Source organism: Corvus cornix, chromosome 1 (genome assembly GCF_000738735.6).
Source record: "Corvus cornix cornix isolate S_Up_H32 chromosome 1, ASM73873v5, whole genome shotgun sequence".
In the NCBI taxonomy this organism is placed as follows: Eukaryota; Metazoa; Chordata; class Aves; order Passeriformes; family Corvidae; genus Corvus; species Corvus cornix.
In genome coordinates, this window is record NC_046332.1 from 84669713 (window position 1) to 84685638 (window position 15926).

Genomic DNA, 15926 nt, shown 5'->3' on the forward strand with positions numbered 1-15926 from the left:
GGAAATACCTTGTTTGCTTTTTTCCCATGTAAACATAAAGAACTTACCCATTTGTTTCCCTCTTTAGCTGTGCATTGCATTGCTAATGTAGTCCATTAGCCAGTTCCCTCTGGATTCATCTTTCTTTCACCAAGCCAAGATCAGCAGTATGTCACAGTTAAAGAAAATACATCATTTGGGATGGGGAGGGAGTGAAAATGCACTAAGCTTTAACTCTTGGTGGATTATGGATTTTTTGCAGGTCAGAAGTACACAGTATAATCCTTCTTGTTCTTTTCTAATAGTTTGGAAGATGATTCACACAAGGCATTCTTCTGTTTTCCTGTGTTTAACTCTGGCCTCTGGCCACAAACACCCCCCCACCTGAACAACAAAGAACAAAATAAAAACATAAAGCAAAACATTCAAACCCTAAACAGTAACAAAAGTAAAAACAAATGCAGCTGCAGACCAGCTGGTGTGATGATTTGCAGCACAGCTAGTTAAGAGATTATGTTTAGCACTATTAGCCCTTTCAAGGTTGATCCAGCATTTCTGAGATTTGCATGACCTCCCTCAATCATGATCTTTATATGGATTCTCTGTTAAGCTCGTTTCTTTTAAATGTGATATATTTCACCAAGTTTCTGAGAATTTATCAGATATGGTAATTTCCCTTGTTCTTCCAAAGAAGCATCAGGCTTAAGAAAAAACCATCAAACCTAGAGTTAGACTTAGAGTTAAGGAAGCAAACCAAGCAATGAATAGGAATTAGTCTTGGAATATCAATGAGGCTTATTTGTCAGTTTGGAAGTTATTTCTACTTCCATTCCTATACTAACAGTGAGATAAGGTTTTAGGTTTTGGTGGTAGAGGACTTGGTAACTTGAGGTAACTTAAGTGCAATGAAGACAGCTCGGTTCACTGCAGTTGTTTCTGGTCTTTTTAAGGAAAGTAAACTCAGTATAAAGCAAATCTCCAAACAGCTTTCTTCTGCATTCCCAGTACAGTATTGAAGTAATTTGTCTTTTCTTTTGACAGGACATTATAATATGAATTATTGGAGTGTATAATTTTTGGTTTTTCTGCCTGGAGTAATTGAATATGTTTTTATCTTACTTTTAGGATGGCCAAGATTCTGCGCGAAGGAACAGGACGAAGCAGGAAAGTGCTTGGCTTTTCAGGCTGTGGTATAGCTTTGACCACAAGTATCCTTTTGAACACACAGCTTAGTTTCAAGGCATGAAGTGTTCACTTTTTTCCTTTCTATGTACCCATGTGTAGCCTTAAGCACTTGATCTTTCTGCTGTTTGACTCTCTCAAGTATTTGACAGGCTCAAGGCACAGAACCAAAGCTTGAACTCACTGGCTCAACAGTCAGACCTTCCCTTTCCCTAATGCATGGTGTGTGACACTTGCTGGAGGACAGAAATCAGTCAGTTCCAGGAGATGAAGTACCTTCCTAAACAATAAGACAGACAATTAACTATTTCAGGTCCTCTGATTTGTTCTATTTATTTGTTCTCATTCTCACTGGTGCTCATAGCACAAACTAGTTTTCCAGTTCATTGTATATGTCTAAGCCTCGACTCATTGCTCTGCAGAGCCATCTGCTTTTGTGATGAAGTCCCAAAATCTATGGTTGATTTCTAAAGAGGAAGTTCTGGAACTAAAAAAACTACATGAGATCCAGCTCATCTCCTTAAGTATATCCAGAAATTACTATGGGTGTTAAAGCAGAGTGTCTCTGAGTGTATATAGTACTGTACCTTGCTGAAGATATTATTATCTTATTTAGACCACCTTGTTTAAGATTCTGAGCAATTTTTGTGTAGCTGTCCTGTATTTCCTGCTTGTGGGTTTGGGTTTGGGTTTTTTTTTTAATCTACTTAATCAGTATGTCATACAGCTGCTCTTCCTCAACAGCGTACAGTCACTTAGCAGAAAATGGCAAAGAAAATCTTGTGGCCACAGCAAGTCACTTATACCTAGAAACTCAAAGAAATTTCAATACTGAATTCCTAGTAAATTCTGGGGCAGCTAAATATATGCAATGACCTGTGATAGGTGCCTAATGTTCTTGCAGCTTGCATATGAGTCCTTTCACTGGGGTCTTGGCCTTTGATTGATGAGAGACTGCTGGGCTGGTTGGAGCACAGTAGTTTCTTTCCATGCCTTGTGCATGAGGCTTTCCCACCCAGGTAGCATGTTGAAAACATTTGGATCCTAATAGCCCTTGCCTTTTTGGGATAAAATCTATTTGTGACCAATGCTTTCAGATGCAGTAGTACTGACCCAAAGCCCAGAAGGGAGTGTATGTGCTACTTGAAATATTCATAGATGTTCGTAATTCCAAGTTAACTCTTTGAGTTCTAGTGACTGGCCTCGAAGTGCCTCAAGGTCAATTTTTATTATTAAAAGAAAAAAAAAAAAAAAAAAGAGAGAGACTTTGGTGTTAAAAGCGTGAAGGTGTCTGACTGTGGCTGACTGCTTCTTTTTTGCCTTTTTAAGAAGGAAGCAGAGCTGTCCTCTTCCCCTTGCCTTTACAAAAGGGATGTGCCTGATGAAAGGAGTAGTTGGCAATGCTGACTTCCCTCAGCTGATGCTTACAGAGAACAGTCCCTCTCCAGCAGCTGCAGCAAGGGCAGGGGGAGTGCTTGGAGAAAATTACAGCCTAACTACCTGTTTCACAGAAACTTAAAGGATCCTGATAGTGCATTCTGTTTTTTTTTTTCAGTGGTAACTAGCAATATTTAGGAAAAGTTTCTGTGAAGTTTGTGCCAAGGAAATTAAGAGGCAGAACTGTCTTACTGTATGTTAGAGATAAAAGCCTGCTCCTTCTCCTAGAAGAAGGCATTCAGATAAGCACTGGTTAGGTGGGCTTAAATTGTACAGATTGGATGATCTTTAGAATTGAAACCTCTATATCCATGGCTAAATGTCAAAATATTTTTTGCCATGCATCCACTTGGTTTCTGGGTAGAAAGGCAGACTGTCTCCAAATTCACTCTTTGCAAGAGAGCTTAACTTGAAGAAGATGCGAGTAAGTGATGGACAAGTGTGTTCCAAAGCTCACTATTGCCTGCAGAGCTCTGTACACACGGATAAGTGGGAACTTCATTCCTGTGGAATGCAGAGTTCATTTAATGTTGTGGGCTGTTCCCTGGGTTCACCCACAACTGTTAAACATGGAGAAAACTGCAGCTGTGATGAAGTAGCAGATATCTTTAACTGGGTTTGCTTTTTCATGGCTGAGTTGCTGCCTGTCTGGCACAGGATAGCGTGGAGCCTGGGTTAGTGCAAGGGCGAAGAGCTCGTTTCTTTCCAGGAATGGGTGTAACCTCACCCTTAGTGAAGGAGGAAAGGAGGAAGCATAACTCTGCTCGAGTAAACAGCTATGCCAGGCTCTGCTACAGGGAAGGGATAGCTCTCTGCTAAAACAGCCCCCTTTTTAACCCCCACTTTGCCCTAAGCATCTTAAAGGGGTTGGGAGGGAAACTGTTCTATTTGCAAATGGACTTGATTCTCTGTGTGCTTAGAGGCCTAAGACAGTAACTAGAATGCCTGCAACTTACATATTTGTATTTAAAATAATCAGATTGATTCATGTGCTAGTGAAGATCAACATGCTGCTCTTTAACAGACACCCTGCCAGTGGGTATTTTTTTCAGGCATATCATCAGTGTGGAGTACTCATGAAAAGTATGGATTTACCTGAGAGCAGACCTGTAAAAGGGGTATAAAGACACTTTCCTTTCTCACCCGCATGTCCCCTCAGTGTAATCTAGGTAGCACTGCTTTCCTTCCACACTGTGGTACATGGTTCTTGCACACAGTTTTCCCTTTGCCCTTCTGAGACTCTATGTGGTACATGCATGTGCACTGCAGAAATGTCTGTGAGCATTACCAGAGTAATATCTCTGGTCACACCTCTGTGGCTCAGTAACCAGCAGATCAAGTGGCTATACTGCTTTGAGGATGTTGAATGAACAGAATTTTTTATTTCCCTATGTTGAACCACATAGGAATGTCACCTTACTACCTCTAGCTTGCAACCTTGACACCATGCTCCATTCTTCAGAGCAGAAATACCCTTGGACCTTTCAATACTAAACCACCTTTGCTTACTCCTTTTTACTCGGCAGCACAGAAGCTGGAAACATTGCAACTGTTTGAAACTCGTAAGAAGAAAGTTAGATAGTTGTCCTTGCAGAAAATGAGTGAGTAAAGAAACTGCTCTTGAAACAATCAAGGGGAAAATGTTAGGAGGGTGCTTTATGCATGCAATTATTGTATATCACAGTTCAAAGGCAGAATCCCATTTATGTACAATTGTCTCTTTATTTTCAATAGCGGTTTTTGAGCACTGGTGTGTTTTCCTTAACTACTTAAGTTATTTAAAGCCAATTCTCACTCACAGTGGCCCTCCGTTGACCACAACACTACCCAGCTGGTGTGGCCTGATAGCCCACTGTCTGACAAGTCCCCAGGTTTATGATGTAAGTAGAACAATTCAATACTGCTTTGTTTTGTTTTTTATTTCTTAAACTTCAGCAAATGAGTGTTTTTTCTTTTTAGGTAATATCCTGGTTTCAGCTGGTCTGATAGACACACTGCAAGAAAGTGCTGGTTTTCCTAGGCAGAAAAGATTTAAGATGCTCTCCCCTGAGGCAAAAGCTTCTGTTGTTTGAGATCAGGAATTAACTTATTGTTCAAATATTACGTTAGAAAAATAACATTTAAGAATATGGGGAAATTACAGGCCTAGTCAATAACCCAGTTCAGTGAATCTCTTCAAAATATTCAATCCCTTCTCAAGAATTTGGACAAGATTCTTTGCCTGTTACTGCTAAACTTCGAGGTCCCCTTAGAGATGTCATTGACACATTTACCCAGCTGGAAAAAAACCTGGTAGCACTTCCCTTCATTGTTTCCACTGTGAAATTTAAGATCAGATTTCAGAAACTGTTAATCAGTCACTTATCTCAGTCTAGCAGGTCACTACAGTGTCTTTACAGCCGTGTCTTGCAATAATTAATGCTCTATTCTCCTATTACTCTTGCAGGATCCTGATACTTGGCATTCCTATCTGTACAGTGCTTCTGAAATCTACAACTTTTCATGAGCTGCTTGTAAATAAAACCATAGTACTATGTGGGATATCTCAAATTTGCAGGTTCTCTGGGATATTAATATCTCTATGCTCAAGTTGTCTTGGACCAGTTGTCTATTAATCCTTTCCTAGAGAGTTGTGAATTCTAATTGCAGTTTTGAAATCTTTCCCTACATTTCTTTGTGGGTATCATTAGCATCTTACTTGTACCTGATAGAAAAATTCCAAAGAACTTTGAGATACCTGTTGCCCATTTGGAGCTATTAGTAATGCAAGAAATTGGCCTTGTTCCCATCTTTGCAATGGCACTGGAGGTCTTAAAACATGTCTAGATTAGAAGGCATCCTAGACCAATTAATCCTACTTGTGCATTACCCATATGTCTGTCTGTGTATGATCTTAGGAGAGCAATTGTCCAGTAACTGAGGATCTAACCAGAATGAACATGCAAGATTTGACTTTCATTTTCTCTAATAGTTGAGGTCATCTTTGTTTTCTTTGCCCGGCCACCCCTTCCCCCCCCCCCCATTACTCATCATTTTTGGCTACTACCAGATGTGGAAACTTATTATTTAATGGATTGGCTCAGTGATACACACACGACATTAACTTCATTAAAAATGCTTGTAAGGTTGTATACTTTGTTAAGGTGTATAATGTGGAGCTTTCATATTGTTCTCTTTTCTGTTCCTATTTCAGTGCAGTGCTGCATTTGTCTTAGGAAACAATATAATTTTGAAGTTTAATTTGTAGCTTTTTTTCAGGATTTCTGAACCCTGCAGTTGCTTTGTGTCTTTTTGTTTCTTTACATGGCTGGCTTTGCTACAACACTTGGTTATCACATTTCATTACTAGTTAAAAAGCTGTGGAATATTTTTGCCTTTCTATTAAATGCAGGTGAAGCAACAGAGGCAGCCATGTCTTTGTGGGGACAGAAACTGATTAGAATAGTGCTTTTGTGAGGTATTTCCAGGAAAATTAAATGGTACACCTGTGAGAATTAAAGACTGAAGATTTTCAGTTAAACAAGCAAAAAACAAAAATGTCTGTAAATAATAAAGTATAACATAGCTGCAAAATATATTTCCCAAACAAGTATGAAATCCTGGATCTCATTCTAGGTGCATGTCTGAGCTATGCTATCTATATAGAGAAGAAAGCAATAAGTATGTGGCTATGCTAACTGTATATTTGTATATTGTTTTTAGCTTTTGTTGTTTTGTTTTTCTCCTCTGACTTTATCGCAACCTTACTTAGAATTCACTCTCACTTCCACAAGTGGGAGTAGGTCTTGTTAATTAAATGCCAAAGGGCAGTTCGAAAGTCTGAAAGTCAAATAATCCTGCAATGAAGCCCACCCACCACTTACTCTTTAGCATGAGATCGTGTCCTCTAAGCTTCAGTTTGCATGGAGTATGTGTAAGGCTCTGAGTCAGCCCACAGGGGTGAGGTGCAGTGGATTTTTTCCAGAGATGATGTTCCTGTTCATCGCTGATGTTCTCCCACTGCTTTTAAGGCTGTGGCATAGTCTGTTTCCAACCCAGACAGACAAGTTAGAATTGAAAGCATGAAAAGTTGCTGCAGTTAGCAGTTGAATTTTGAAAATTATCATTTTAAACACCAGTTTCTCTTCTGGTGTTATCTTCAGTGCATGACCAGTTGGCAGGGCTTTCCAGCTTATCCCAAACTGATGTAGGTCAGTTATTTTGCCTTTCCTTTTAAAATGTCCTTTGAAACTTTTAGTAATTCTCTGTTCTATCAGTCATTTATCCCAACTGAAAGAAGCACTTCTGGGGATGCTTTTTTGTTGTTGTTAGTTTTGAGGTGTGTTTTGTCTTCCACACTTAAAAAAGGTATATATCTTGCACATACATGGTATGACAACTTGGTATGAAACTAGAAGGAATTGAAGTTAATTTATAAATCTGCAAGCCCAGTGAAGAAACTTAATTTGCAATCTTTGGACGAGATAACTCTCAAAATGGATAAGAAAACTGTTCAGCCAGGCTTCCCTCTTCCCCCTCCTTAATGGTTCTAGCTTCATAGCAAAAATTGCTTAGTTTCCTTGGTGAATTTAAATTTACCTGAGAAAGAGAGAAACTAAATGGAGCATCAGATTTAAGTTGGAATATATTTTGCGTGCATGGTACTTGATGCTTTCATTTTGGAACCATGAGATAAGTAACTTCTGATGCGAGTTTTGTTATCTGTGGTGCCTGTGTTGTGTTCAGCACCAGCATTTGTGACGACTGCCAGCACTTCACACATGCATTGTACTTTGCTTGTGTTTCTTTTTACATTGTCTTAGGAGGCAATAAAGACTGGCTTTGTAAGCAGTAACTCATTTTAAATAAGCTTTAATAATAAAAAAACATCTCCAGCATGCATTCTTAGGAGCATGAACAGCTTTTACCACAAACAGGATAGACTGCAGGGAGATCCCTCAAGGTTATGATCAGCACACCAAAGCAGAATTCAGGCTTTTGCAGAGTTTTGGATTCAGGTCTTTAGCCATTCCAGTGTGTCAGTTTAAGCAGTGAAGTTCAGACCTGTGTTATTCAGAGTGAATTGAAGCTTTTCCTACAGAACCGTAGGGGATTGCAGAGGCCTGTTTAGGGTTATTCTTGGGAGTACTTCAAGTCTCTGTGGATCTATTTGGATACATTTCCTGTCTTTCTTGAAAGACTTGCTCACGCTGCATGAAGCACGATAGGTTTACTCACCATCCTCTTTGTTTGCAAACATAGTAAATCTGTATAGTACATAAGATTTTTTGTGGGTGTTCTCTGGGGAAATATATGAAATAAAATGCATGCTCCTTGCAATACTATTCAGAATGGAAAAAATTAAGTGGAACTTGGCTTGTACAAGGCAATGTTTGTTCACTACCTTGAGAGAAAGCTCAGTGTTTCTCTCGAACTGATCATGTTTATGTAAATGTAAATGTAGCCTGGGACAACCCAGTGAAGACTGAGGTAGGACTTGCCGTGTAGTATAAAGCCTGTGACCTCGTGCTTCCAAGAGCTTCTCAGCCTTTTGGGGAAGCTCAAGTGTAGTGTGTTCTTACCAGTTTCTTATCTGATAGGTGGCTGCAAGGATTTGCTGTTCTATAGCATTGTGCAGACAGGAGGTGCTTTGGCAGCTTGCTGCAGCCACTTCACATGTGGCCCTGGTACAGCAGTACCTTCTGGTGCTCTGTTAGCCCTGCCTTCCCCTCCTTGGTGCTTCTCTAAGGGCAAACACCATGAAAGGGAACCTGTGATAGACCTTTGCAGCTTCTTCGACTTTTAAAAACATAATCAGTCAACAGTCACAAACTGCTTGCTTCTTGCTCATTTTGATGATTTTCATCCCTATTTGAATGTCTCTTCTTCAAAGCAATATATATCCAGATACCAGAGTTTCTTAAACTGATTATTTTGTGACCCTTTAAATAATTTTGGTCTTGTACCTCAGGCTTTTACTTTTTTTTGCAACTAAAAGATTGCAAAGGCTGTTTCTGCCAATTATAGCTGAAACCTTTAATTTCTGCCCTTTTTTTTCTATTTAAGATGGTGCCAGTAGTTCAGTGTTTTCTTTGCAAACAAAGAAAGCAAGTGTCCTAAGCTGTATTGCTCTTTGAGAACAGTGCTCTCTATCAGACTAACCCTGTCACAAAAAAGCAATGATAAATTTGGATGCCATGAGGGTTCTGAGGAATTAGCATTCCTTCGAAGTAGGGCTTGTCTCGCACCCTACACTGAACTGCACCCTTTATTTCGTTGATTTTGGCAAACTCCTGACACCTCTTCTACTCCTTGTTAGTTAAATATTCTGTATCATCTAGAGGCTTCTGCTGCTTTATGTTGTCTGATTATCTTCTGACATAATGACAGGAAGCTTTCCCAGGAAGTTTTATTTAGCCAGGAGCTGCATTTTTCATCATGGGCAGTTTAATCAGCATTTTCAATCTCCAGTGCCCTGAACTCCTGTTCTGCAGTAGAGGCAGGGCTTTCTGCTCACACTGATCACAGACATCCCATCTCACAAGGCCCATGCCCCCCTTCCTTTGCCGGAGTGGAAGAAAATAATGTATTTTGAGAACTTAGCCTGATTGGTGTCCAGCCTACTGAGGGAACAGCAATACACACACATTTCAGCTCCTGCTAAGCCATTCACGTGGGGAAATAATTGCTTTCAGTTGCAAGAAAGCACATTTATAGTACTGATTCGAATTTCCTTCCAATATGAAGAAAGCCCATTTTCTGACCAACTCAGCTATTTTTCGTTTTACCATGTTAAACAGCAGTGGAACACGGTACAATTGCTTGTTGTTGTATTTTGCTGTGATAGAGAAATTAAGTGTTTCATTACACTTCAGCAATTTCTATTCTCTGACTATATATTTCGTTCCATCTCTGCCAAAAAAAATCACAGGGTTTTGTGAGCCACTTTCTTAAATGATTTTGAAAAGAAAACACATCGGAACTAGTTACAAAACTATGAAGCAAGCACTTTCTTGTATCCAACCTTTATGGCTCAGGAGTATTCCCAAGAACTAGGTCAGGTAATTCTTTATTTAGTAACAGGTAAAAGTAAGGGGACAGTTTGAAAGAATATTGTTAGTTCTTGATGTACAACAAAAGAATGTTGAGGAATCCTTGAATATAGAGATTTTGGGCCTTATGAGTTCCTATCAGTTTGCATGAAAAGTTTACTAATGACTTTGACTAATTAGCAGCAGATGCAACTCTATCTGGAGTGACTCAACTATTCTTGATCTCCAGTCTTTGTCCTGTACTGCCTTCTAAATTGTCATGCAAAACCCAATATGTACCACTCATCTCTTGTACTTTTGGTGTACTTACAGTGCTACTAAATCCCGGGTTACCCGTTCCATAACCTAGTTCTTGGCTTCAGCTCCCTCTCATCTCTCCCCATCAGCAGTAGTTATACAGGGAACAGTAAGCTGATTTGCAAACACTGGGTTCAAGGTTATTTTTAACATTTCTTAAGGTGGAACCTTATCTCTTCTGTATTGACATATAGGTAAATCCTTCAGTTACGTTCTGGGCAAATAAAAGTGCTGTATAAAGATTTTTCTTTTTTTCTTTTTCTCAGAATCAGGAACAGCTTAGAGAAGAGGATTCTGATTTTATTCTGAATGATGGTGACCTTACCGTGACATATGGTGATACAACAATAACTGCAAATGGTTCTTCTGGGCCCCATACAGCTACCACTAACCTTGACAGCAGGAGAACAAAAAGTAGTTCAGAGGAAGCACTGGAACGTGATTTGGGAGCAGCAGATCATGAAGTTACAAGCAGGGGTACCCGGCTAGTATTTCCTCTGGAATACAATGCATGATTACTGACTCAGTAAAAATAACTCTTGCTCTGTGAATGGATCAAGGAAGACTGCAGGCCACTGTGTCACTTGAGGTGGGGGTGTTTATTTAAACAAGTTAACATGCATAAGTGGTTTTACTAGGGTCTGAAGATGTCACCTATTTTTTACTCAAGATGCTGACAGTGGGGTTTTCTATATGTCTGAAAATAGACAAATGAGAAAACTGGTTATTCTCCTCTTTCCAACTGCTTATCAAATCCAAGTATAACTAGCATGCTGCAATTGTCTTGTTCAGCTGCAGCAGCTCTCTCTCTGAAGAGAGGTACATGAAAACATTGTCATAGAACTGAGCTTGTCTTGGCTTAGCTTGAGAATGTGAAAGGACAACTATAAACTTGATAATAATTAAGAGACAAAGACGATTGTGTGTGTATCTGAATGTGGAGAGATCCATTGTTAACTTCTCTTGTGAGGCTGAGGAAACTCAAGTGAAATGGGACAGTAAACATTGGGACTACAGATGCATGAATGAAAAACTGGGGAATCTGTTACTGCAAACTGTACTTAATCTATTTCAGGGAAAAAAAAGGGAAAAGAAGATTTCTTCACTGGCCAGCTGTTTAAATAGGAAGGCAATGAGAGCTACTTGTCCCTTGAGCTTTGGGCAACTTGACTATTACTCTTAGCCTAACTTCTAGTGCCTCAAAAGAAAAACATCCAGCTTCCTGTGGTCTAAGATGTACCTGAAGCCGACATGAGCCTGGAGCCAGGCTCTCTCGGGTAGCAGTGACGAAGTAAAACTTTCTTGCATATGAAGATATTTGGAAACTTGGGCTGGGGAAAACAGCAGATAGGAGAAGGGGAGAAAAAAAGAGAGAGACAGAGGCAGTATTGAACTTGCATGGAACCAAGAGGTTTCATATTGCTCAGAAGAATCCATGGACTCTGCTTACAGTTCTTGTGTGTGATAAACAGCAAACATCAAATTCAACAAACAAATACTACTGTTTTTACCATTTGTGACTATCCTAAAAGAAAGCTGTTTACCCTTGTTCTCTTTCGCAGAGTAGATGTGAAACTTCAGTGGGGCATTGCACAACAGCACATAAGCTACAGAAGTGATGAACTGTAGTATCATCCTAAATGTGAAAAGGGAAAAATCTCTGACTAGTTTTTAGCCCACTTACACGTAGGCTAGCTTTAACTTATTGCTAAATGCTTTTTAATTTCCAGATGAGAAGATAATCATTGTCTTTGCCAATAGCTGAAAATGTATGCTTTGAAGAGCCTTTCAGCTATTTAAAGCATGCTAAAATGTGATTTCATTCTCATGTCTCAAAAGATTTATTTTTGTAAAGACTTCTGTGGCCCACTAATGTGATGTAATATCAGTTTGTCCAAAAAGTGTGTTTTTCTTGCTGCCATTTCAGTTGTTCCTCTCATAAAATTATGTGTGAGTAAATACCCACTCTGTTTTTCCTTAACTATTAAACTTATTGGGCTAACCTCAGTACAAGAACTTCCTGCTGCAGAGAAACTTTGCAGTTGTGTCTGCTTTCTTTCAAATGTGTTCTCTAATGAGTGCTCTACCTCCCTGTCTGTCCCTCCAAGGTAAATTTATAGAGGGTATTGATCTGTAATGACTGTTTCACATTATTAAGAAATGACACACGAGGAAACCAGGAGTCTTTTTGTGGAAAAATTGTAAGACCAATATAGAATCGCAGAATATTCACAGTTGGAAGAGACCCACAAGGATCATCAAAGTCCAGCTCGTGGCCCTGCACAGCACCATCCCCAAGTGTCACACCATGTGCCCAAGAGCATTGTCCAAACACTTCTTGAACTCTGTCAGGCTGATGCTGTGATCACTGCCCTGGGGAGCTGTTCCAGTGCCCAACCATCCTCTGGGGGAAGAACCTTTTTCTAATATCCAACCTAAACTTCCCTTCACACAATTTCAAGCCATTCCCTGGGCCCTGTCAGTGGTCACTACAGAGAAGAGATCAGTGCTCCTCCTGTTCCCCTCATGACGAAGTCACAGACTTCGACGAGGGAGCTTTGTTGGTAAATGATGCAGAGTAACAAACCCTGATGAGGATTGCTGAGCAGAACAACTCCTTTTCAGGCTGCACGTGTCTTGCAGAAAAATGCCAATTCTCTTCATTTCCCTGGGAGCACACGCAGTTTATCAGTTAAAGCTGAGGGGCCATGTGCAGATCCTGTGACCGCCAAGAGCACTGCTACAAACAGGGGCACGACTCTGGAATTTTCAGGGTGCTTTCCGTGAGAGGTGTTCCAAGCACTGCTGATGCTGGCTCCAGGAGTAGCTCTGCTGCTCTGTCTCCAGTTATCGGGAAGGAGGAACACTATGACAAGTGTGTTTACACTGTGTGTTACATGTCTACTATGCACTGTAAGCTGGCTTTTCTGATAAGCCTGAGCAAGGGTGAAGTATCACATACTTGGTACTTGACCAAGTCTACCCCTACTCCAAGGATGCATGTTTTCTGGCCTATGAAAAGACAAAAAAATATTGTATTTACTTTTACAATGAAGGAATTGCCTTTGGGGAAAGGACTGCAGGAATTTTAACTGGAGGAGAGAAAAAAATTCTTTTTTGGCTGAACTTCCGAAGAGCTGATCTGAAGCAAGCAAATAGCAAAGGTTAAAATTACATCTATTATTAATGAAATTATGGCTACTATGTTTTACTCCTGGGGGGGAGGGAAAGATCTCACAGTAGGGATTCTAGCAACCTTAACAGATATTGTGAGCTGCTCATGCTACTTAGGAGGCCAGATTCTGTGCTTTTTGTCTTTGTTAATCAGATTGGCATGGTCCTTCTTGTATAATATCAACTTAACTCTAATTGCAGTCTTTGTTTAGACAGTATTGGTCAGAAGAGTGTCTTTTAGTCTTATCCTGGACAGTAAACCCCTAGGAACTAATATGCTTCACATGCCTTTCAAAGAAAGGTTCAGTGTTTCTTTTAACTCCGAAGCAGCTCCCTGGAATAACATGCTTGACCTCAGCCTTGGCAGACATGGTGTCTGCTTCTGCACAAGTGTGGGAATGGAATTTGGATACTCTCAAGCCTCAATTTCATGTGCTTTTCTTTAACGTTTGGGGGAGGACCTTTTTGGGGGAGAAACCAGAGAAGTTACAGATGCATCAGCAGGGAGTATTCCTCTCCAAAATTACTGAACTCATAACCCACTGAAACTTTAGAAGAAAGGGAAGACAACCCATGACCAGGAGACGCAGACCATCCAGGAGAAAAGCAGCCAGTAACTACCCTGGACTGGCTATGAACAATCTTGGTCATAACTGGACTTGCAGAAAGTAGGACAAGGCTGCTGAATAGGTTGAACACATTACTCAGTCGAAATCATGTAGATTAACAAATTCAAATATCCCTGTATTGGAAAATGCTTTTTGTAAGAAGCAGTCCATGCTAACCTTATTTTCAATGCAGAAGCAGAGTCTTGCTTCCCAAGGTTCAGGGGGAAATCTTAACATGGTGCAGTGAAAAACCACAGATACTTCTTGGTCTGGAATTTTGGGGAGTGCCATTCTAAAAAATAACTTCCAGGAGAAATAAGCCTGCAAAGTGAAAGAGGAGGAAAGTGTGGAGGAAACAGTGAATTACAAAGCCAGGAAATGGTTTAAACAGGCAGCTCTACTGTGGGAACAGCACCGTAAACAATTGCTATTCTTAATCTTGCAGTCCTAAATGCTGAGAAGTTATGTTGGCTTCTGCATAACTTATCTAAAACAAGGGCAGTGGGATAATACAAAAGTAACAAACCCACCCCATCTTAACTGATTACAAAATCAAAGGCTTTTACAGAGCAGCACTGACTTGCTTCTACTCCAGAGCAAGGAAAGTAACTTGGAACAATTTTTTTAAAGTAACCTTGCATCATTACTATGTTTTCTTGATTCTAAAATGCCTTTAGTAATTTTGAGAGCAGTTCTATGGTAACATTAGTGTGATAAACATGGATGTGCCTTATGAAACATGCACACATACAAACAGGATGCAAATGCTTGTCTAATATTTGAATCTGTGTTGCAGACTCAAATGACATTTCATATCTTCATTTCATACTTGCAACTTATATAAGTTTTTGTTATGGAAATTAAACAGTCGCAACAAAGCAACTGAATATTAGAATCAGTTCAGATTTTCAGGTAATAAAATGATCTATCTGGTTTGGCTGCTGTATTCACTCTTCCTCTGGTACTTTCTTGATAATAATTTATTTTGCACTGCCCCACATGGACTTGCTGACATCCAAAATGCCAGTGGGTTTGAAGCTTTATCTAGGGGCTGAATGTTAACTGGGAGAGACAGCTCATTATAATTTATATTGGAATATAAGACTTTATTTGTCGCCTGCACTGTCTCTGTCAGGGAACTTGCTGGTGGCGAAAGGTATCTGCAGGGAGGGAGAGAAGTCCTGGCTTATTGAACACCTGCCTAAGCTGCCATGGATAAAGCCAGTTCTCCTCTCAGGTTCTTCTGCAGTAGTACAGAGCCAGAAAGGATTTCTATTGGTGCATGCAAGGGAGCAGCAATCTTTGTCCTAGGAAAATTAAAAATATTTGGGTTAGTTCTAGCTTTTATTAACATAATACTTTTAAATTTAATTTTCTGAATCCCCATTTCCAGCAGTTTTTTAACCTTTTGGAGCTTGAAAATGTCACATATAAACACATTGGATATAGATTTTAAAAAAGGAGGGAGGGAGGCAGAACAGTCAGACTTCACTTTAGTGCCTGAGTACAATTTCAAAGCTATGCCACATTGCTAACTTATGCAAATTTGATTAATTAAATGGCAATAAATTGAAATGCTGCAATTAAAGGTTGCTTTCCCACTTCTAATTGAGAAAACCTTCCAGATTTGCATTCCCTTGGAGAAAGTGAATGCCCAACTTAAAAGGGTTTTGCTGCAATGTTAAAATACTTAACTTTAGGCTATGAGAAATAAATTGGATTTATTTTTTAACTAGTTAAATCTCTGAAGTTGTTATTTCTGAGGCAGGGAGAAGTAGGTCATGCAGTTCCATATTTATGACTTTTGTTTCGAGATTTTAGTTTAATCAGGGAGGCTATCCTCCACTGCCTGATTTTGAATTTCAGTCCTAAATTGCTTGGCTTGAATGTCTTGATGTTGACACAGATTAATACCAGAAAGCAGAATACCAGAAGACATTCTGTTGGATCGCATCAGCCGATTAGTAATAGCTGTTGTGAAATAACAGCTTCCAGCACACGGGGTCACTTGAGGTAAGTTTGTCCGATTTGAGTTTGGGATATAAGAAGTAAAGAAAGAGCGGTAGAATCACATGACTCATAGCTGGTTCTGGTGGAGCAAGGAGAATGTAAGCCATCTAAGGATGTCCCAAATTTGCTTCCTTCCTTTTAAGGGAGACAGGCTGCTGTGCTTTGCCTTTGCAGTTACAGGCTGGATGCTTCTCTGGTTTCCTGTTAA

The 15926-nt window shown here is 39.8% G+C and overlaps 1 protein-coding gene and 1 non-coding gene across 4 annotated transcripts in view; both read left to right on the forward strand.

Annotated features, from left to right (window-relative positions):
* Positions 1 to 11956, forward strand: part of SLC9A7 (solute carrier family 9 member A7) — an 80712-nt gene extending 68756 nt beyond the window's left edge. The window contains exons 14-16 of one of the 3 annotated variants that reach the window (XM_039571380.1): positions 1105 to 1187; positions 4373 to 4478; positions 10193 to 11942. In XM_039571380.1, the coding sequence (XP_039427314.1) occupies positions 1105 to 1187; positions 4373 to 4478; positions 10193 to 10441 (438 nt within the window). In that variant the 3' untranslated portion in view covers positions 10442 to 11942. Of the gene's footprint in view, positions 1 to 1104; positions 1188 to 4060; positions 4349 to 4372; positions 4479 to 10192 lie in introns of those variants that run through there. The other 2 variants (XM_039571321.1, XM_039571447.1) reach the window with 2 other exon arrangements.
* LOC120411658 lies at positions 8113 to 8298 on the forward strand. Its single transcript, XR_005604113.1, has one exon. It is a non-coding gene; the product is annotated as a U2 spliceosomal RNA (small nuclear RNA).
* Positions 11957 to 15926: the final 3970 nt, after the last annotated feature.